The sequence below is a fragment of the Harpegnathos saltator genome, unplaced genomic scaffold, assembly GCF_003227715.2.
Source record: "Harpegnathos saltator strain DR-91 unplaced genomic scaffold, Hsal_v8.6 scaffold54, whole genome shotgun sequence".
Classification (NCBI taxonomy): domain Eukaryota; kingdom Metazoa; phylum Arthropoda; class Insecta; order Hymenoptera; family Formicidae; genus Harpegnathos; species Harpegnathos saltator.
Window position 1 is genome coordinate 1,442,411 of NW_020230360.1, and position 24,984 is coordinate 1,467,394.

A 24,984-nucleotide genomic window follows, 5' to 3' on the forward strand; every position below is an offset into this window, starting at 1 on the left:
GTGTACATAGAACCGAGATCTGCTTCACGTGGATCAGCGCGCAAACACGCTCCGCCATAAACGATCCAACTGTGACTTTGCTGGCTGGTAGCAATCGGCCGCTACATGACAGCGCGTATACGATTGACACCGCTCTTGATAATCGAATTTGCGGCTTCCGACCTTGCGTAAGCGCTATCGCGATCGGTGAAGCTGTTAACACTTTAAAACCGTGCAACACGTCGCACGACGGGAAAATGCGATGGAGAACTGATCCCCCGAGGTTTTACTCTACCGTCGTTAACCCGCTCGATTTACAGCTCGTCCTCTTCGAAAAGAGAAAACGTCATCGAATTTCCGAGCGTATTTCGCCCAGTTTGCGCGGATCCATCAGGTAGCTTCCGGCCTTCCGGAGGGGCCGAAACATACGTGACGCCTCGTTCCGCCGTCGCGAGATCGCCCGATTTGGGTCAACAGGGAGAAATCGTTCGCGACCTCTCTTCGACACACGGAAAATCGAATCAAAATCACCGGATTCGAATCTCTGCGAAGAGCATCGGAAGGATCTGCCTTGACATTATCGTTACACTGCGGGAAAAGTGCTCGGTATTTATGACTATAATCACATACTGATAGAGTTACTACTGTGATCAAAAAATAAGGTGAATTTTTCATTTAAACTTCGCGGGTACTATAAAATCATGAAATTATTTTTTGGTGGGTTGGTAGCACTGTCTTTGACATCTATGCAGATCTCAGAGTTTCATGTCAATATATTCAATTGCTGCAGAGCTATACGTGTTTTTGTAAACATACAAAAGTGAGTTTTTCGATTTTTACTATGTCTGATTTTGTTGAGCAAAGAATTTGCATTAAATTTTGTTTGCGGAATGAATATTCTGCCGCGGAAACGTTGAGGATGTTGCAGAAAGCCTTTGGTGATAAGGCTATGCCGCAAAAAAAATGTTTACAAGTGGTACAAAGACTTCAAAGAAGGCCGAGAACGAGTTCAAGACGAACAGCGCCCCGGACGACCATCAATATCTACCGATGAAAACCACGTCAAGGAAATCAAAGATTTGCTGTTCGAAAATCGTCGATTGACAATTAGAGACCTTACTGATGCTACGGGCATTTCATTTGGATCAACCCAAACCATTTTAAAAGATATTTTGTGCCTCAAACGCGTTCAAATCTCGATTGGTTCCAAAAACACTCAATTTTTTGGAAATAAAGCGTCGCGTTGACATCTGTGAAACAATGATTTCTGACTACCAGGACGTCATGAAACGCATCATTACGAGAGATGAGACTTGGATCTATGCATACGACCCGGAAACAACCGACCAATCGAGCGAATATCGTGCAAAAGGTGAACCAAGACCGAAAAAACCGCGCCAAAGTCGCTCAAAAATCAAGGTCATGTTGACAGTTTTCTTCGATTATCGCGGTGTTGTGCATTATGAATTTCTTCCGCCAGGCCAAACTGTTAACAAGGAATATTATTTGAGTGTTATGCGTCGTTTGCGTGAAGCTATTCGCCTCAAGAGGCCAGAATTGGGCAGACAATTCTTGGTTTTTGCACCACGATAATGCACCGTCCCACACTGCATTGGTTCTTCGAGAACATTTCGCCAAAAATTCGACCCATATCGTTCCACAACTACCGTATTCGCCTGATTTAGCACCGTGCGACTTCTGGCTGTTCAACAAACTCAAACGACCGCTCCGGGGACACCGTTTCGACTCGATTGAGGAGATAAAAGCCGAATCGAAGAAAGTATTGAAGACCATTCCGGAAAAAGACTTGTCTGACTGTTTCGAGGATTGGAAAAAATGTTGGCATAAGTACATTGTGTCGGACAGGGAGTACTTTGAAGGCGATGAAATTGACTTGGAAGAATAAATAAAGATTTTTCATTTTATAAACAAATTCATCTTATTTTTTGATCACAGTAATGCTACTACTGCGTTCAAAAGGTTCCGAGAAATCTTCATTTGAATTGCCTGCGTCAACCGTACCGAGAAAACTTTTCTTTTAGGTTCATAGAACTGTTTCTGACATGTGTCCAAAATTTCACACCATTACAATTGTTGATTTGCGAATAAACACTTGATTTGTGATTGAAAAAAAGCGCTTCTGGCGATTTTTAATACGTTGAAATTTGTTGAGCAAAGGATAAACATTAAACTTTGTCTTCGGAGTAATTTTTCATACGCCCAAACTGTGGAAATGATGCGGAAATGTTGATGATGAAGGACGAGCGCGTGTCAAAAACAAGGATTTACGGAGTGGTACAAATTGTTCAAGAAAGACAGAGATCGCGTCGAAGATGACCCACGCTCCGCAAGGCCTTCAACTTCAACTGATGAGCAACACATCAAAGAAACAAAGAAATTAGCGCTCAGTAATCGATGATTAACAATTAGAGAAATGGCTGAACGTACTGGAATCTCGTTGAGCTCATGTCAGTGAATTTTAAAAGAGAATTTGGGCAAGGGTGTTACATCTCGTCTTATTCCAAAGGAATTGAATTTTTTGTGAAAATCTGATTTTTTGACCAAATATTCAACCGATACCATTCTCTGATATCATTTCACAAACTCCGTATTGACTTGATATAGCACTGTGTGATTTTTTTCTTTTCCCACGGCTCAAGTTGCCTCTTCGTGGATATTTTGGTCGGTAAAGGAGATAAAAGAGAATGCGCTGCGGGTCCTAAAGGCTACGAACCAAAAATGAATTATAATAGGTGCTTTTGGGATTGGAAAAAATGTTAGCACAAGTGTATTGCAGTGGGAGAAGATTACTTCGAAGGGGATATAATAAATTTGGATGGTTAAACACACACACACACACACACGCGCGCACACGCATTCGTACACGCACACGCACACACACACACACACACTCTCTCTCTCTTTGCATTTTAGTCAAAACTTCTCGGAACTTCTCGAACACAATAGTACAGCCAGGAGAAGCATTTTTGTAGCAAGTAATATACTATATGTGTTAACGATAATAATCATATTGTGTATTGCGATTATTATTTCTTTTGTTAGAACAACGTGATAGAAGGTGTAGTTTGGGCCAAAAAATAGCTATAATTTAGTAATGTTAACTATTTATTTTCTCTCTATATAAATATTTGGATGGAAATCTCAGTGAAGCAAAAGGTGTGCTAGTGAAGGGAAAATTAGGGCATTTTTTTGGGTCATGCAGATCGACCACTCGACTACGTGCACGATTAAAGGTTGCAACACTTTCAGCTCGATGAGTTTCGCAACGCATCTCATATTCAATACGAAAATGTGTCCCTCAAGAATGAGTAAGAAACAAATCCACTTAATGGATGCGGGGTGCGTTTGCGAAACTCATCGAAGTAAGTGTTGCGACCTTTAATCAACCGACTGTACTTTTTTTCTCTGTGTGAGTGAAAAATTATTGAGACGACAAAAAATATTTGAAAATTATTTCTGGCGGGCGCTAATAACATATTTATTTATAACTAAATTCATTCATTTAACCCTTTCACTGCTGAATTAACTTCCCTTGAGAAAATTATTAAAATATTTAGTAATCCTACGTTTTTTGGGTCGCTGATTACGAATCTAAAGTCAGATTTGCAAAATTCAAAATGGCGGACTCAATATGGCGAACATGATGTACAAAATTAATGAAAATTCCAATTATTATTGATGATATATGGGTTTCTCGAATCGCTGATTACGAATCTTTTGAGTAAAATAATATTGATAGTATGGATATGATAGAAATACAGAATAAAGAAACTAGGAAAATAGAGCTAAAAGGTGCAAAAACATCAATTTCGGCCGTTTTTGTAGAGATATTTGTTTATAAAAAAAATCTAACCTGCAAAGAAATACTGAAAAAAGTATGTTTTTGTACATCAGAAAAATATTTGATAAAAATTTCAGACCTCTACATTCAATACTCTCCCAGAAATCGATTTTTCCCTAAAAAAAAAGCATTTTTTCAACTTTGATTTGTTATAAATAATCACAAATGAATAATTGGATATAAAAACCTATTGGAGTATATTGAACAACTATTCAGTTATCTAGAAAACTCAAATCCCCGATTAGTTCTTCAAAATTATGTTATTTACAATGCAAAATTGAATTAAGAAAAGGTGAGAAGTATACTTCCCATTAATAGTGAAAGGGTTAAATTGTTGTTTTACGATAAACTACAGTTTTGAAAAAATGTAGATTTTTCATTCCAAAGAATTTTTCAGCATAAAAATATATTATATATAAATAAATATACGTCATTGGTGACGAATAAATATTATTTTTTATTACTATAGATATTTTTTCTTGAAAAATTTTCCAAAAATTTTCGACCGAGCGCATTCGCTGCTGAATAATCATATATCGCGTCTGCTGATTATTCAAAAAGACGTCGATGGTATATCTAAGCAGCTGTGACGTTTTGACAATCTGACATTTCGTTCGTATCATTAAGGAGAATTATCAATTCACACCTTACACTTAGTTAACAGAAAAGCGATAGGGTTTAATCTAATGTGAGCCAATTATTTTGTGTTATGAAAATGTGAAAGCAGACAGCTTAAAACTCGTAGAATATTCCCTCCAGATTAAAGCCGGCGAGTGTTCGGAAATCTGACTACCCGAATAACCGATATTTGGTTCGAATATTTAAAACTGTACTATTCGGATAATTCGGATGATCCGAATTATTCGAATCCAAGTTTAGACTACAAAAAAATCAGGATTCAAATCCGAATTTATATCAGAATGTAAATTCGAACTATAAAAAACAGATATTCGAATATAAAAAAATAGATAAGTAAAAAAAACAGGCCAATTTAATGTGATAAAATTACTTGAAATAATTATTATTCAAATACATAAATAAGCACCACAGAGTATTCATTATGAAATTTTTAAAAAGTATCTACGAATGTGTGTGTCTGGCCGATTCCGCTCCAAATTCATATTTGAATTCAGGCTTGGCTTCAGATTCAATGCTTCAATTGTTGAATAATTCGAATTTGCGGTATCATGAGAATGTATTCAAATAATTCGGGTATTTAAATGGTGTCGGACCCAAACGACTATAGAAGCGTAAATTAATTCGTATATGCATATCCGAGTTAAAATTTTGGTCCGAAATTTTGTAGGTTATCGAAAATCAACAGAGATTTAATTTATAGAAACTGAAATTTTATTCGAAGTGGCAGAAAACACACAATCCGTTACTCGTGAGTTCTTAGGAGAATCTCTCGGCAAAGCTGTAGATTAAATACGATATAGACTTCGGTATATTAAATTAGCATTAAATGAGATATCGAGGTCGAAGGTAACATGAAAATTTCGACTTGGATGGCTTCATAATACCGAATGAGCGTCGAATGGAATATATCGAGGTCGGGAACAGGATGAAAATTTCGACCCGGATATGCCGATGCTCGAGATCGATTCGCGATGAATAAAAAGAAAATATTAAAACGTGGTCGCGCTTGGACTTTACGATGCGCGCATGCGTCACACGTCGATGACGATCGCGTTCGCGAGGATAAGCGCGTCTGCGTCTGGATTCAATTCGACGACGAGCTTACGCAAGCCGTCGTCGAACTAACGCGCACGCGAAGGCAGTACTTCGCGAACGACGGCGGACACCGGCCAGTGTTACGTTAGATGATTTAAAAATTAGCTAGATAAGGGGATAAGATAAAGTCTGTGAACTCCTCTTGGCACTTTGTCCAGATTATAGTTGAATCCCGATGCAATCTCAGTCTCAATTCAAGCCGTCTGATTACCTACGCAAACGTCTATTACGTAAATGCTTCAACATTTTACACATTTATAACAATGCAGACTAAATGATCTCTGAACGTCATCTTAAATGATTGAGTTGAAGAGATAACTGAGAATTTCGTTTAAAAGATTATTTTGCTTCAAAAGATAATACTACTTTCGATTTAACATACAAGTGGAGGTCGAAAATATACTTATGTTATCTAGATAAAGATAAGTTGGTATTAGAACTTCATTCAGATGATCATCTATACAGGGTGTTCAAAAAATAAAGTTCAGGACTTTAAGGACAGATAATACAAAATGAAGGAAAAAAATCCCGATAAAGGTGGATCGAAAAATAAAACCAATACTGTCGAAGTTGTGAACAATTATTTATTTTAACTTAATTAATAATTAATAATTCATTTAAATTTATCTAAAATTAAATTTATTTCAATTACAGCAAATGACCTACTCGCTTCGGGTGTTTACAAAGTTTATAGAAAATTTTTTACATATCCTTCTCCTATTTCTACACACGCTTCACATCTTGGGTGGACCTTATGGTGCAGTCTCATGTGTGTGTGTAGCCTCCTGATTTAAATCCCCTGGAATTATATAGTACGAAGATGTGAAGCGTGTGTTAAAAATAAGAGAAGAATGTGTAAATAAGTTTTCTGTAAACTTTGTAAGCACTAGGTCGCTCGCTTTAATTAAAATAAATAGCTGTTCGTACCTCCAACAATATTAATTTTACCATGTTTATCAAGGCCTTTTTCCGCCATTTTATGACTACTATGACTACTATCTGCCCTTAAAGTCTTGAAACCTTTTTTTCAAAGGCCCTGTATGATTCCCCTTTATACAATTTATACAGGTAAGAGCAAGCACTGCGATCGACGCTCCCGTCGACTCGTCTCGACGGGCTCGAATCCACGAGCCGCGTGAAGGGCGGAATCGTGAGCACGTCACGCTCAGTTCCGGCATGCGAGACCGTGATTACGGCGCGTGCATGGCGTTGCCGAGAGAGACCGCGAGCAACTTTCCTCCCGACCGAAGTCACGTGCGCGTCGCCGGTCGCCTCGCGTTTCCCTCCGGGGTGTCGTGCGATCCGCGCGCACGGTGTCAAATGGTTATTGACCCGCGACCGTCAACAATCAGGCCAATCAGGCCTGGCCGCTCGTCGAGGTCGCCCCGCTTTTCGAATCCATGTCAGAGCGCTGCGAGACAATCGGCGCGCGATGAGGGAAAACGTGTCGATCCGCTGTTCGGCCGGTCGCGAGTTTCGAAACCACCCCGCGGAGGCGTCGTGTCGCTCGCATCGCTCGCGTCGCGTGGTATACGAACGAACGCGGCACGTCAGCGTGACTCATTCACGAACCTCGTTACATCTGCTTACATATCGCGCGGCTCGAGCGATAGCACGTGCGAGGTCTTCGATCGAATTTGTTGGTTCGGTCGACAGTGACGAATGAAGATTTTACGGTCGTCGTGTTTCTACTTCGTGTTTCCTCTTTTTCTTCCGACACAACAGAGCAAAGCCGATTTGCCTCGTACATATATAAACTGCGCCCGTTTTTCTGGGAGGTTTGAAGACAAGATATAAAGGGCAACTCTAATATATTCTCCTTCCACTGATTCCCATCAGTCATGTTATCTTTGTCCGACTTTCTTCAATAGGAGTGAAGTTAGGCAAGGACCGAATGCCTGTGGCACAGACCGTCCTTTTCAGATGTGGTCTTCGTAGACTCTCATGGAAAGCGCTCGGCGTCTATTTATACGAGTCTGCGATTTGTTTACAGCGACTATTTTCCACGGAAATTACTTTCCGAGTGGAAATATAACTCTAGCCGATCTTATCTGAAAACTGATAGCTAGCTGGTAACAGTTTGGATTAAACGTTTCAGTTCGTCTCACTAACTCGTTACCGGCTGACAGTGGTGTAACGTATTTAGTTAAATGTGTCTAATGACAGACTCTATATATTTTTTGCGTACCTTTGTTTGTAATTGCGCTTTGTAATTATGTTTGTATTTACGTTCTCCAGTCCAATAACTGTTACTACAATTAATTCCATTTTTTTCTGTATTATCCATGTATTAGGTGTACAAATGAATAATCCAATTTTTTCAGCTACATTCAAGGTTTATTTTAAAAGAAAGTAAATTAAATTGTTCAATCAAAGTATTCGCCGTTGCTTTCTATAACTTTAAGCCATCTTTCAGGCAGCTAATGAATTCCATCTCAGAAAAATGTTACGTCTTTGGATACGATAAAGTCGTTAAGCCATTTTCGGATCTCATCCACTGATTAGAAGTGCATATCGGACAAGGCGTGTTGCATCGACCGGAACAAGTGATAATCGGATGGAGCAATGTCTGGTGAATACGCCGGATGCTGCAAGACGTCCCAGCCAAGACTCATTATGGTGTCTTTTGTATTGTAATGTGTGGCAATGTGTGGTCTGGCGTTGTCATGCAACAATTTCACTGGACGTTCTTCTTTGCCAGTATACGGGCGTTTGCGTTCCAATTCTAGACTCAAGCAGATTAATTGACGTTGGTAGCTGTCCGCAGTAACTGTTTCACCCGGTTCCAACAACTCATAATAAAGCACGCCCTTGATATCCCACCAAATGCAGAGAAGAACCTTCTTTCCGAAGCGATTTGGTTTTGCGACCGATTTTGATGATTCGCCGGGATTTACCCATGACTTTCTGCGTTTCGGATTGTCATAGAGTATCCATTTCTCATTGCCCGTAACGATTTTCCACAAGAAAGCTGCTTTCGACGCTGCTTATTGAGAAGAGAAAGACACGCTGCTCGTTGATTTTTGTTGGTTTCAGTGAGTTCATGCGGAACCCATTTTCCTTCTTTCTGGATCTTTCCCATCTCATGTAGGCGTTTGAAAATCGTTTGCTGCGTTACTCCCAACTGTTCTGCAAGCTCTTTTTGTGTTTGTGCCGAATTCTCAGTGAGCAGTTGTTTCAAATCATCATTATCGCACTTCGGAGGGCCTCCAGGGCGTTGTTTGTCGATTAGACTGAAATTACCGCTTTTAAACCGTTTAAACCAAAATACGCACACATCGTACGATACAACACCTTCGCCGAGAAAGGAACAAATCGATTCGCACGCTCTTGCAGCATTTTTTCCTTGTTGGAATTCGTAAAGAATACAATGTCGGATATGCACCTTATCTGTTGCCATTTTCGACTGTACTGAACTGAATACTTTTGAAGGTTATGTTGGGCTTTTCGCCAAACTATATGTTCTTTTTAATAGCTATATGTCAACATTGCATAATCACAAAAGAGCAGGAAAACCTATTCAATTTAAAACTGATTTCATAACTGCTTAAAATAATTTGGATTATTCATTTGTACATATACTAATATATTTACTTGTATTTAAAATCCGTAGATAAAGATGCAATTTTGGGAACTTCACAATATTATACAAATTTCGCCTTGTGGACTTAAAAATATATGAACGGAGACTTAGAATATATCCTATTAATGTATGACGAAAAGTTGACTGGCTATACAGGGTGTCCAAAAAAGGGCCCTAGATTTACAGGGTAAATAGTCATTATACTGAATAAAAAACGTTTAGTAAGCATAGGTAAAAAATTAACCTCTTCAATGTTACAAACTTTCTCCGATTTTGATAACACAAGTTATTTGTGTACTCTCATTGATCACTCGCGGTGAATAATGACGAACAAACATCTTACCGTTTTGTTATGTTATTATTGCTTTGTTTTACAATAAGTGTCCTACATGCCGCACTTGTAACTTTTCACCACGAGACACATCACTGAGAAGCAAAGCTAACGTATTTATCGAGAATTTATGATAAACTACGTTTGACAATCTATTCAAAAAAGCGACATATCAAAATAATAATACGAGAAGTCTCGTTCGTTGATTCACTATGCGTGATCAATGGAAGCACACAAAATAACTTGCATTACCAAAGTCAAAACGCATTTGTAATTCTGAAAGGGTTGATTTTTCGATCGGCATTTTATTCGGTACAGTAGATATTATCTACTCTCTCCGACCTGAAACTCTTTTCTGGGACATCCTGTATGTGGTCGTGTAGAATACATCGGCACAAAAAAGCATAATCTCTAAAATATTTTGTTCACGAGTTACGGCTGCGCCAAGATTTTGAAGGAAAGAGAAAAAATTTTGGTGCCATCATAACAGATATAACGCGCCGCAAATTGAAGTATAAAAGACAACGCCACCATTTTCGGACGAACGCGATGTCGTCGAGAGGGTCGCTCTGCGGTTTCGCATTACAGCCGCTCGTTAATTTTCGCGCGCGGTCTTCCGCTGGGAAAATGGGTTTCATCTTTCGCGATCGTCGTGCTGGCTGAATCGGCCCACGAGGAAAAGAAAAAAATTTTCCAAAAAAATTTTCGGAGTGACAAGCCAACGTGTCTCAGGAGATCTATTCTGCGATTTTTACGGAGAGTGTTTATCGTTACATTATTGTGTTTATTTACATTAATACGTATTGTCGTTACGTTATTATTGTGCAAATATGCTATATAGGATGTCCGATTTTAGATATCGCAGGTAAACATCTCGAAAAATATAAAAGATATGGAAAAACAAAGACAGAAGTTATCAAGTTTGAAGGGGGACACAAGACAGCGATATTATTTTGTTGGTGTCACTTTCGAGATATTCATTTTCTTAAATGGATTAATCATTACTTTTCTTAAATGGAAAAACCCAATTTTTTATTATATCATCTTTCCATACCAATTATTAGGTCAATCGGAAAGTTCCGTCCGTTTTCTTGCAAAACGTATGGCTTTATTTAAGAAACAAAATGAAAAAGTACATCAATCAAAGTATTGTCCATCGTTAGCGACGACTTTTTCCCATCTTTCGATCAGTAAGCGAATTCTGCGGCGAAAGAATGACTCATCTTTGGAGGCTATCCAGTCAGAGACCCATTTTTCGACGTTTTCATAAGAATTGAAGCATTCCTCAGCAAGTGCGTGTGCCATCGACCGAAACACGTGGTAGTCGGAAGGGGCACAGTCTGGTGAATAAGCCTCATGGGGTAACACTTCCCAGCGAAGTGTTTCTAACGTTTCCTTGACAGATTTTGTGACGTGAAGCCGAGCGTTGTCATGAAGCAAAATCACTTTATGCTGTCTCGTTTCATATTCTACTCGTCTTTCGTGCAATGCTCGGCTCAAACGGATCATTTGTTCTCTGTAGAGATCCCCTGTGACTGTTTGACCACTTTTCAACAGCTCATGGTACAACACACCTTTCTGATCTCACCAAATACAGAGCATTACCTTCTTTCCGTGAATATTCCGCTCTGGCGTCGATGTTGAGGGTTGGCCGGGATCGCAAATAGTTTTTCGACGTTTGGGATTGTCAAAATAAATCCATTTTTCATCCCCAGTGATGATACGATGTGAAAACCCCTTTCTTTGTTGCCTAGCGAGCAGAATTTCACAGGTGGTTTTTCGCCTTTCAATGTCTCTTGGCTTCGGTTCATATGGGACCCATTTTCCTTCCTCGTAAACCTTTTCTAAGGCTTTCAAATGATCGGAAATGACAGATTGAGCACAATTTAATGCTTCTGCAAGTTGCTTTTGCGTTTGACATGGGTCTTCGTCCACCAATGCCTGCAATTCTTCATCTTCGAATACTCTTGGCTGTCCAAAACGCTCTTTGTCCTCTACATCAAAACCACCAATTTTAAAGCGTCGAAATCATTCTGTGCATGTTTTATCGGGAGGAGCATTATCACCATAAACTTCTACAAGCATTCGATGAGCTTCAGCTGCAATTTTCTTCCAATTGAAGCAAAAGATTAACACTTCGCTCAAATGACGCTTATTTGGCTCAAATTTCGACATTTTCGATGCAGTGAAAAACAATGTTATTGATGCAAACGTATACTTTTATATACTGAATGTTATTGACAGATGTCAAAACAAACTATTAAGCTTCGTTTAAACATTAGAGGTTAACGACAGTTCTAGCTATAGCTACTTGTCGCTAAACGGACGGAACTTTCCGATTTACCTAATAATTGGAACAATTTTTTTTCTGAGACATTTTGTTTTATTTGCCTAATATTTTTTGAGATATTCAAAAACAATTTGATAACTTTTTCAATATTTTGCTTACGATATCTCGGTAATTGTTTATTGGAAGAAAAAGTAATACCAGACTTTCTATTTGGTCTCTAGAATATGCTGTTACATTAGTGCCCTAACTTTTGTTAACTTGATAATTTCGAAATTTTCAGAAGGCTCTATAATTTAATAATCGGCGTATATAAACTATTTTAACTATTATAAGAAAATTATATACGAATAATTTTGATCATGCGTCTAAATGTAATTTTAATCGTAATTCGTTCTCATCTTAACTTTCATGAATCCCAAGAGCTTCTAAATCCGTGTCAAACATACCTTTATTTTTCGCATTTGAAATATAGAACGGGAATAATTTAAAAATTTCAAATGAGAAAACTTCAGACACGGTGACATCACTACCGACCTAACTTCTTGCGCGTCATTTTTGGAATAAAAACAGACACATACTTACTCCATGATTCAAGGAACTCGTAATGTGTAAAAAATATAATTATATACGTCGAGCAAGATTCTGTTAGAGTTCTTTAGCAATCTAGTTATTAAGCCTAATGTGAATCATCCTGTACATGTCAACAGCAAGAGAGATGCTATCATATAAGCACAATTGAAGTAAATGCTTGTGTTTAAGCCCACGATGTTAACGCCTAATCGGCTGAAACTATCTTTTCTTTTCCCCTTTCAACGGCATTTTCTTACATCGTATAGACCGTATTGAATAATTATATAAGGTTATATGGCCGTACAGAGGCAATGTTCGTATATAATTATACAGGGTAAGCCACCTAAAACAGGTCACTTGAATAACTTTGGAAATATGCAAAATGGAAAAAAATGTTAAATATAAAAGTTGTAGGGGTTCAAGTGACCCATCACATAACAACACTAGGGCCCAGTTCCACAACTTGCTTTAAACGGAGTTTAAAGCAAGTTGTGGAACTGGGCCTAGTATGACCTTGAATAGCGTCATCATCAAGATTATGAGATCACTTTGAATTTTTTAAATGGAAACGCTTATTTTTTATTATATTATCTTTTCCTACCAATTATTTTAATTATTTACTTACTTTTATCTGAAACATTTTTGTATTTGCCTAATACTTTTTGAGATATTTAAGAGAAACTTGGTATTTTTTTTCAATATTTAGTATACGATATCTCAGTAACTATTTGTCAGAAGGAAAAGTGGTGCTAAATTTTTTTACTCTATTTAGTCTCAAGAATATATTACAATAGCGCCTTGACTTTTGTTAATTTGATGATTTCAGAACTTCCAAAGGTCAATAATTTAACAAAAGTTAGTTACTATCGTAACAATATATTCTTAAGATCAAAGAGAGTAAAAAATCTAATACTGTTTTCTCTTCCGACGAATAGTTACTGAAATATCGTAAGCTAAATATTGAAAAAGTTACCAAGTTTTCCTTAAATATTTCAAAAAGTATTAGGCAAATAAAAAAATGTTTCAAACAAAAGCCGTTCAAATCAATTGGTATGAAAAGATAATATTATAAAAAATGGAGGTTCCCATTTAAAAAACTCTAGGTGACTTGATGACGCTGAAGGTCGTACTAATATTGCTATGTGATGCGTCACTTAAAACCATACAACTCCTGCACTTAACATTTTTCTCTATCTTGCATATTTTCTAAGTTACTCAGGTGGCCTTATCTTGTATATAGATCATGTATATAATTACGCATAATCTTCGTACAAAAACATATGTAATTTTATAAAATTATATATGATCATTCTCCTCGAGTCTACATGCCAATCGATATCGCCGGCTGGCCAGGGAAGGTTCCACGGTTTTATGGACGCCATACATAGCCGATACATAGCTGTACAGCACATAAAGCACATTATGTCACTGAGGTAACGCGATGCATTTACTGTAGTATCCAGTCGCCATACCGAGCCCTGATACGGAACATCGTTTATCATCATATCGCTATTACGTTATCCGATATCAGCAGCCGATACCATTTGAACACTCAAGCCGGCATTCCTCATGCGGAAATTGCTCGCGCAAAAGGTGAGCGACGAAAGCCACGTTAACGGAGGAGTCGACTGCTTCAGTGAAGCCAGTAGTCTCTGGTCAAGTTAATCAAAGTTGAGGTCTGCTTACCGATACCCGTTTACCGAAGCCGAGGAAGGAGAGCTTCCTCCTGGATCCATCGGTGTTCTCCATCCTTCACCAGCCGCGACAGCTGGTGGCGCAGCTATCAACTCAAGGCTGAGTCTTTTTCCTGGGTGCCCGGCCGATCCTGAGTCGGGACGGCGATGTCCACATGTGGAGTAGTCGCTGTGATGGTAGCTCCGTTCTGCCGGCTACTGAAACACGAGTTATCGCGGCCACAATTAGGCGCTGAGCAGATAGAGACAAATAGAGACAAATATGCCCTCGTAGAAAAGTACCGCTAGCTTTAATAAATTGGCCAGTGGTGAATTGTTGCTGTTGCAGTAATTTCAGTACTCATGTGAGCGCTTATTTTTTTAATTAAATTTTAGCACTCATACGGAGTGTGTGAAATAAATTGGCCAATAGTAAATTATTGTCGTTCAGTAATTTCAGTACTCAGTATGGAGTAATAAAATTACCAAGTGACAATAATTCATCATCACTGTCCAATTAATTACCGACACAGCGAACGGTAAAACCGGTTGTCTGTACTTGATTTTACATTTGGACATCTCGAAAGATTGCAAATATCCGTTTCCGCTCGATAAAACGGCACATCGAGAGCCGATGAGAGATAAATCGCTCTTCGTCTCGTTTCCGGTCTTTTTTTTCTATTTCGGCCCATCGAGATCATCGACATAGGCACATCCGGACGAAGCGTTCTACGAGGACAAGCCCTAATTAGCGGTGAGGGCAAAGTTAAGACTTTGCGGTTATTATCCCTTTGTAGAAAAATATTACTGGCTGTAACAAGTTGGCCAGTGATAATTATTGTTGCTCAGTAATTTGGTTACTCACACGAAAATTGAGAAAAGTGTTACCAGCTAGTCGGCCAGTGATAAATTACTCATACGAGTAATACTAAAATTATCGAACAACAATAATTGATCACCGGTCAATTCATTACAGCTAATATTATTTTTCTACAGGATTCGCCGGGACTTCCGCGAACACGCTGAGCTTTGCGTCAACTCGCGCTGGAATCGCGATGTTTGTAAACAACTGAGGTAGCGCCTTTCGAGGCATTCGTTACGTCAATTCGCCGTAACTTGTCAACGTGTGTAAAACGTACACAACCAGGGAGAGAGAGAGAGAGAGAGAGAGAGCGAGTGCGTGTGAATAATAGTGAGTCGAACTGAATGACCCGAAGCGCTGTAACTTTCCCTTTTGCCGCAAATTGAGATACACCAGCTTTCAAAACGGCCGAAACGCTCGTTTTGTATGTTTCGCTCGTCTTGTGTAATTCGGAACGCAGCCGGTAGTCCAATCAGATCACCTATGTTTCCGGAGGATTCTCGGAAGTTGAGTTCTCTCATTGAATATTCGCCGCGAGTGCAAGAACCGTTTTGAAGCGCAACTTGAGTGTCTTTAGGCTCACATTCTGAACTCTTTTTTATCGTTAAAAGTGAGCTACAAAAGTGGCTAATAAGCCTCCTAATTACTCGTAAGCCACCTTCAGAGTCACTTTTAGTGACGAAAGAGAGTCCAGAATATTTCACCCAGGCCCAACATATTTGAACATTTACATACGTCACGAATGCTGGTTAATAGCCGGTTATTAATCGATTATTATTACATATAATATTACACATGTATAAGATCTTAATCAATCATATGCGTATATTTGTTTAACAATAATATGTGTTGTTATTAAATTTGTTGTTATTAAGTTGTTATTAAATTTAGATATGTATGATGCGCCTAACCAAACATCCCAAACGTCACTAGGTGAAGGAAACGGGGTTGAACTTGTGAAACTTGCTGTACATACTCGTGCACCTCCTTACTTAAATGAACAGTACATGCTCGGTCCGAGTATCCTCATGTCGATGGTTACGTCGAGCCTCACCTTGAGGTGATTTTTATAGAATTTCGCGGTCGAGCGTCTCGCGGGACGAACACGGCGCTGAAGAGCGTCGAAATGACCCAACCACCGCGAGACTCGCAGGAGAAGCGAGTCCTCTCCTGACAGGAGAAACACTCGCGATGAGAAACGAGGAACAAGACACGGCATACAACAACAGGACGAGATTACGCGGTTGCGAACTCGCGACTCACTCGTTCGTGAACTAACGATCGCGAGGAGCTCTCTCGAGCGGCACAGTCGCTCGGGTCGGCATCGGCGATGAAACGAAGCCTCGAGAGAGTGACCGATGACTACTAGTTCTAGTAAAGCCGCCTTACACTTAATCGTAATTAGACGACGCGTCACTGACACTCAAACTTATCAGTATATCGCGATATCGCCGCGGCATAATTCGACACGATATAAATAAATAACGGCGCGGCACCTATTCGTCCCCTCCTCTCTCCCTCCGCCCCTCCTTCCTCAGCGTCGAGTCGCGGTCATCGAATCGACGCATTCGTACGAGCGAGACAATTATAAGATAGTTATAAGGCATTTATTCTTTATAAGATAGTTTTCGATTAATTTATAACCGAATGGATGTTCTAATTCGTAATTAATTAAAAAAAAAATATCCAAGTTGTAAAGGAGATAATGATTTCTAATAATGAAGTTGTGAATAATCTCTTCCTCAGTGATAAGACTCGATTGATAAGAAGTCTTCAAGTTCCTTGGAGTAAAATCTCATTCACAGGATGAATGAAAATTCACTCGAGGCGACGACGAGACGATACCGTCGCACGGAATCGCAAGAAGATAAATATTTAACTCAAACTTATAAAGTTTTGCTCAAACTTTATTTTACTTTAACAAATACTCAAATTTATGGATTTTTAGTTCGTGCACATGAATATTTCCAGCCGGTTAGAGTTTTGTTTTCGTAATGGAATCGTATATAAAACAACATCATTATGCCTTATAATTTTTTAATATCATAACGAAATGTTAATTTAATAGGTTTAGAACCACTGAAACTATCCAATCGTACACATCTTATCTACATATTCGCCCCTAACAGAAATTTATTACTGGCAGTAATAAACTGGCCAGTGGTAATAAATAATGTTATTACTCGTAGTAATTTTATTACTCACCGGCCAATTTATTACAGCCAATAATAAATTTCTATAAGGGGCATATTACGACTCTTGAGTACTCAAGAAAATAGCAATGATATTATCAGCAAATACCATCCAGACAGAATTATACTTGTAACATAAAATATATAAGAGTATGTATATAATAAAAATAATGATATCGTTATGAGATATATCCTTCCTATTTCTTGAAATTATCAACAGTTATAATATGTTTTCTTACTTTCTCTACCTAAAGGTCATAGTAAATATTTCTTTTTATTATAGACTGCAGTTCCTAAAATATAAATAGCACATATAAAACGGAAGGATAAATTAATTAATTAATTAATTAAAGTAGAATATCGATGTTCCTCAAATTAAAAAAAAAATAATTAAAATAATTAATTGATTAATTAAACATTAATTAAAATTACTTAACTTAAATTAAATTAATTATTTAAACTTTTGCCAAATTCTACGCGATAAATTCTATTATATTCATTATTATTATTATTATATTTTTATATATTTGAATTGTATATCACTCAATATAATCATCATTGTAATCCTTTTTCTATAATTTTATATTTTGCCGCTTTGTGCACATCAGATATTATGCCTCACACCCGAATGAAAATATTCACTCAACATTTAAAATATTCACTCAAGGCAAAGAACTCTTGGAAGCACAGGATTTTAAGACAAAAAAGGCTCTAATTGCGCAGAAATATTATTTAGAAGAGATATAAAAATCGCAAAAATGCCAAATATAAAATACAAAGGCGACGAGACGTACTATTTTAAGGCGCAGTGCTTCGAGTTATCTTAATATTTCAAGGTGAGATGAGAAACATCCCATTGTGAATACGTAAGTGTCAAAAAGGCAGGACACTTTTTATCCCATTATGCCCGAAAGAGTTAAAGAGTACCTTGCGAATCGCCCGTGCATGTTCCCCTCTGATCTTACCTCGCGTTCCTTGTTATTAATTATTTATCTACCTCGTATTGACCTCACGGAGCAGCACGGAAATCGTCGGAAGAGCGGACACCTCAGTCGGCGCGACAATTCCTTTTACTCGTCTTCAATTACGGTCTGTGTAACGAGATGATGTAACGACACGCCCGACGAGCTTTTCCCTCTGTGTTTCTTAACACGCTCGTATCGGCAATCAACATAATTTAGCCTGTCCGCGTCGCCGCCGACAGCTGTCACGTAATTTTCATCTTTGTTCCATGGCGCGCAGTTATGCAAGGCCGATTACATCAACATGTTCGATGGAATCAACGACGATTTTTCAGGCGTTATAACTTACACACACACACACACACACACACACATACACACACACACACACATACACACATATACACGCACGCGCGCGCGCACAAACGCCGTCTCGTTCGCAGAGCCGCTTTTCTTTTCGACACATATCGAAATACGCAGTAGATATCCAACAGGAGAATTTCACGAGCTCACTTCTCGGAAGATACATTTTTCTCCCGTCGGACGCGTTTCAAAATACGCAGCGAAAAAGGTGTTCAAACCTTTCAGCTCCCGAGCATGGTCGCAGTTTCTCGCGCTCGGTCGGTGGAAATAAAGCCACGATACTTTTAGCTCGATGAGTTTTCGCAATGCATCCCGCATCCGATAGGAGAGAAATGTGCGTTTTAGTTAAAATTTTATTGTTCACAACACATTCGTCATTTATTTTCTGAAAATATACTTTCCTATTGGATACGGAATTGGTTCGTAATTTCTCAGGAAAATTACTCAAACTTTATTATATAATGACGCATTTTGTGTCTTTAATGAACATTGAACAAAACTAAGAGAAATAAATGTTTACCCTTGCATAATGTATTTTTTAGGTCAAAAGTGACACCAAGATTTCAAATCGAACATACCACTGAACTCGATAATTTGATTCGACTTTATTCGATTTCGGTTTTCAACTGTGATCTTTCCGCGCTCTAGATTATAGACGTAAAAGTATCCTCACCAATCATGTACAATCGGCTAATTGACACTAGAATTACCGACAATCAACGCGATCTATTTCCAGTTCAAATGGTAAGTTTTTGAGAAAAATACGTTATGCAAGGGCAAAAATTTATTTGTTTACTTTAGTTTTACTCAACGTCCATTAAAAACAAAATGCGTCGTTGTACAAAAAATTTGAGTAATTTTCATGAAAAATTACAAACCAGTTATTTATTTATTTGACCCCTTTGGTAATATCGTTAAAAGTTGCAACATTTTTCTTCAATAAATTTCGTAACACACCCGATGGGAAAATTTGTTTAAATTTGTTTACATTATTAAGTTTTTGTTAAAATAATATATTTTTATTTGTAAGGGATATATTATATGGTGAAATATTAAATATATTTATAATAAATATATAAATGATTAAAATAAAAGTTTTTGTTATAAATTGCAATTAGATATATATATTCTACTATTAAAATGAATTAAAATAAATAAAATATTAAATGTTTAATCATTAAATATAAAAAATCTGGGGAAATCAAAGAATTTGTTTAATAATCCCCAAAAGATCCATTTTCCTATTGGATACAAAATACGCAAAAGTCGACAAAAAATGTTGCAACCTTTCATCAGCTGACCGTGCTGTTAATTTAGGTGAAGAAGGTATATACTAATTTGCAGTGAACGAAAATTACAGTACTCAGTACCATTCAGTCCGCGTGTACTTACTATACATTTTACACATCGACAATCAATGTAAATCCGAATACATTCGAAGAAGCTGCGACGGTGAAGTGCCAAAGTGCCATAATTTCACCCTTATCTCTATAATTAGATCTCCCCTCGTAGAACGCCCCATCCAGATATTCATATGTCGCTGATCTAAATTCTCGAGTCGTTCGTTCAAACCATAAATTTATATGTGTACATAGACTGAGCACTCCACAAGAAGCTGCGAAAACCATATCTGAAAAGGATAGCCTGCGCCACAGACATTCGATCTTCGCTTAACTTGAACATCTATTGGCGAAAGCTAGACGAAGATAGCACACATATCCATGGACAATAGAAAGGGAATATAGCCATCCTTTATGTCTCGTCTTCAATTCTCTCACAAGAAAACTGTAGTCTATGTACATATACTCATGGACAATGATTCGTCTTACACTTGATCTAGAAAGACAAACCTAAAAGTTACGAATCTTTCTGTTATTAACTACAAAAATATTCGCGTGTCATACATTGACTTTCGCAAAATAAGTAACATTATACAAGTAGAGATTTATCATTTAATAATATTCAGTCACAATACCTAAATATCTCAAATATTGGTATGATATAAGATATATATATATATATATATAGTAAAAAAATATATATGCACAATAAATATAATAAGAGATATATGTCTAATAACTCGATATATATATATATATATATATATAACTAGGTTATATAAATACTATTGTGTTCAAAAAGTTCCGAGAAATTCTCATCTGAATTGCCCACGTCAACCATAAAAAACTTTCTTTTTTAGATTGGTAGAACTGTTTCTGACATATGTCTAAAATTTCACACGTTAATTTACGAATAAACACTTGATTTGTGATTGAAAAAAGTGCTTCTGGCGATTTTTAATATATCGAAATTTGTTGAGCAAAAGATTTGCATTAAATTTTGTCTTCGGAACGATTTTTCATGCGCCCGAACTTTTTTTGCGATACTCGATGTATGACACGCGAATATTTTTTAGTTAATAGGTTATATATATTTTTTTTTATTATGTTTATTAACCCTTTGTTGCACGTTTTTTTCTAATGAATATAATTTTGTGAAACTTGTCACTCGGGAGTTTTTAAGGTCGCTGAATACAAATCCGGTGTAAAAAATACGAAATTCAAAATGGCGGATCCAATATGGCAAATCAATCAATAGCCATTTTCAAATAGAATTGTTTCATTTCTATAATTATCTTCGCCATATGAGATCCGTCATTTTGAATTTTGTATTTTTCATACCGGATTCATATTCAACAACTCAAAAACCCCCAGATAATGATTTTGAAGTATACGTTATTATTTAAAATTTTATGTAAACAAATTTATTCTCTAAAAACGACAGTTTTGTTCGGTATATGCTTATTAATAATAAATTATTTATTTGATATGACTCTAAAAGTTGATGTATTAGTTAGAGAAACATTTTAGTATAGCCCAACAATACCATATATTAAACCATATATAAATATATTAAAGAAATATGTGAAAGAAATATGAAATTTAAATTATTGCAAAAATAAGCTTGAATGATGAGGTGGCACTCTGGGAGGACTACTATGCAGCAAAGAGTTAAACATTATGTATTGATGCATTTGTTTTGCTATACCCGGTACATGACCCACACACATATGATTCTACTAAACGGAACAGGGTGGACATTTTTTGGGCTCGACTCTTAACATCAATGGGACGAATCATTGTCCACGAGTGTACAAGTCTATGGTTCAAACGTACCGTGGCTCTCAATACCTCTCGCTCGGCTTCCGGGTCCGCGCGCAGGACCCCGAGGTATCCCGGAATCTCGTGACAGCCGAGGAGCAGCCCTCCTAAGTACCCGACGACAACAACACGATCGACTTTATTGTTGAACAACAGACTGCACAGAGGAACGCGCTGTTGTGCGAATATATAGATATATGGATCTTAAGGTCACCTCACAACGGGAGCGTGCAATTCCCCGTTCGCTTCGTTCTCGCAGAAAAATGCGTGAATGCCGTTGCAGAAAGCGAGAGCCCGCGGTTCTTCGCGAACAGTCACGATCCTGTGTCGCCCTCGGATGACCTCGCAGGTAGCTCGAGGTGACGTCTCAGTTCACGCTTACCCGGGTTTCTACTCGGAGCTCTCGCGAGAGGCTGCCGCTCACGGGCCGACTATATACCTGGCTCTCCGCAATGCAGCTCGGTGTGCACGCGCCTTAAGCCTCTCGCCAGGACACTATAATGAGGAGTTCTGCTGGCGAGAACCGGCCGCTTCAGCGCATTCGTCGTCGTTTGTTTGGCGAAAAGACACGGCCCTTCCCGTTGAATGCAACATCTGCCACGACGTTACGTCAAAAGTCTTCTTGTTTCACGACTTGTCTATTTTTGCGCCCGCGTGCCGTCCTTTATCCCGTCTTCAGGCTCGCTCGCGGGCAACTGCGCAATATTACGAGCGAGCGAGCGAGCGATCGATCGATCGATCCGAGATCGGTTCGAGATCCTTCCGGGAAACGCGATTTTCACCGACGACACGTGCTTCACCATGACACTCGCGGCGACTCGGTGTGTTTGATGTGGCTAATTAAAAGAGCGAAGAGACCGGAAATATCACGCATGCTCACGACGCCGGCCGAGACGCAAATACGACGCACATCCATCCGTCGGCCGAACGCGTCTCATCAAATTTTCAGCGACATCGAGACGCTACATTATTGCAGTTTATCGAGCGTATGCAAGAATCATGACCGAATGCGTCCGCCCGGGGGCGGGGGAGGAGGGAGCAGGGGGATGCGATCGATCGAATTTCACGTGGGACAAGTAGGAGCGACAAGTAAGGGGGTTTTCTATCCTCTGATCTGCATGCGAAATAAGAGAGTAACTGGCGACGAGAGTTATCACTGCGAATCGACGCGATGAATTTTACCGCCTGTAAAGAGAATTTATCGCTCGTGCGAACTAATCTCTCTCCCTCTCTGCGCGATTAAAAAAGAGAAACAGTGTTATAGACAAGCTCGTTTGCCGAATCGATCGTGGGTGACTACGCAGCGAAATAAAATGTGGATCGGGCGGACGCGGGCTGTTTAGTTCGACCGACATGCGTATATCTGCGCAGAGAAAAGATAATTTTACTATTAAAAAAGCGATTAGAGTTCACTTTTGTGAATAACGATTATCCCCAACAAGGAAAGTTTTCTTGACGATGGTTTTAAAATATACGCGTCATCAATTTTGCAAAAGCTCGTTATTTTACCGTGTGCCTAAAAAAAGAAAGAAAAATTTATTCTTCTTAAAAATAATATTATTATTTATTATTATTTATTCTTCTTTAATTTAATTTAATATTCCTCATTGAAATATAAACTCGCTAGGTTTCAGAATTTATCTTGAATAAATTTGATGCTTGTTGCAAACTTATGATGATACTTGCGGATATACAGGGTGTTAAAAAAAATGTTTCGGGACTTTAGATCTTAAGACAGATAGAACTCGCAAAATGGAGGGGAAAAGTCCTGACAAACATGAGTCGGAAAATTAATATCGTCGGAGTTATGAACAATTATTTATTCTAATTCAAGCAAGTGACTTGCTCCTGTCGCTTTTGTATTCTCTGATGCAATTTGTCTGTGTGATTTGTCAATAAAGAGAGAGTACCATGCTTTAAAGAAATCCTTAAAAAAGAAATTTCCTCGCTCTTACTCGGAATGTAAACAAACATCTATTTTCTTCCCATTCATGCGCACGTTTCCGCCAAGCAATTGTTAATCACATATCCTCGTGAGCTACCACAAAGTTTTCACAGTACAGTAAAAATGATATCATATGTGATTCTAATCAAGAAATGGCAGAAATGTATTTCACATATGGCCGTGCATCAGAAGCGAGTAAGCCACTTGCTTGAATTAAAAGAAATAATTGTTTATAACTCCGAAGATATTAATTTTTCGACTCGTATCTATTAAGATTTTTGTCCTCCATATTACGTTTGCTCTTAAAATCGTGATCCGTTTTTATCAAACACCCTGTACAAACTTGCAAAATACTCGTAACAAGTAACATTTACATGAATATATTTTTCTGCGTGTATGTGTGTGTGTGTGTGTGTGTGTACGCACACACGCATACGTGTGCATTTAACCTAGTAAAAAAAAAGAGATCTATAAATAAGTGAACGCGCATTACGTATGTGCGTTTCGCACGAACAGCCCGGATTATTAAATTATTCAAATGTTTTGTAAAAAGGGAGTAGAAGTATGTACACCGGCAGCAAAAGAACAACCGCGTTTTAATGGGCATCGAATGTCGCGGGGCACCTTTAGCGGCTCACGCACTCACGCACGACTACAGTACGTATTTGTAATATTTATGACATAACCTGAAAATGCGCGCGGTTACAGCGGTACGACGAAAGATAGCGGCGTACAGTCGGTTTCAAAATAGCTTAAGCACCTTTCTCCTCGACGTACTCTCTAAATTCCACGATGGAGTGGAGTCTCTCACGAAACGAACGAAAAGTGGCGGTATTTTCGCTCGAAGCGAAACAGTAAAAATAACGCCACTCGAAATCGCCAAAATGAACGTTCACAAATGAACACGCTCAGGCTTGGAGCGGATTTAAGATATACATATTTCGACTCCGTATTCGAGCGAATGTTTCAATCAATATGTTGCTATCGTTATCGCTAATATTGTTGTTAAATAAACGAGAACAAAATTTCCCTTTAGAACACGGAAGCGATCAAGTTTGTTTCGTTACATTTAAGAGGAAAATTAACAAAATCGAACGGCATGAAATTTCTCGAATTAAAAGATGACTTATTCTGTCTATAAGAATATTATGGGATGAATTCAAGAGATGTATAGTATCGGATTTCTCAGTGGGGCCGAAAGGCGCGAGCGACTTGTAGCCTTAAATATCCCATAAGCGTCCAATGTTTCTGCGAAATATATTTTCCGATGCATTTCGGGACGCAGCGGATGTCCGATGAAAGAGCTTAATTTCTTCGAGGAAATTCTTCGGAAGCAACCCTAACGGAAATTTGTTACTGGCTGTAATAAATTGGCCAGTAACAATAAGTAATTTTATTCGTACCAGTAATTTTATTACTTATATAAGTAATAAAATTACTTACTATCACTGGTCAATTTATTACAGTCAGTCAGTAA

The 24,984-nt window shown here is 38.2% G+C and overlaps 1 protein-coding gene across 4 annotated transcripts in view; it reads right to left on the reverse strand.

Moving 5' to 3' along the window:
• Positions 1-24,984, reverse strand: part of Ae2 (anion exchange protein Ae2) — a 94,452-nt gene that overhangs the window by 53,552 nt on the left and 15,916 nt on the right. The window contains exons 1-2 of one of the 4 annotated variants that reach the window (XM_019843805.2): positions 21,578-21,707; positions 14,036-14,238 (exon numbers count right to left, since the gene is read on the reverse strand). In XM_019843805.2, coding sequence (XP_019699364.2) covers positions 14,036-14,098 — 63 coding nt within the window. In that variant the 5' untranslated portion in view covers positions 14,099-14,238; positions 21,578-21,707. Of the gene's footprint in view, positions 1-14,035; positions 14,242-21,577; positions 21,708-24,984 lie in introns of those variants that run through there. The other 3 variants (XM_019843807.2, XM_019843808.2, XM_019843809.2) reach the window with 3 other exon arrangements.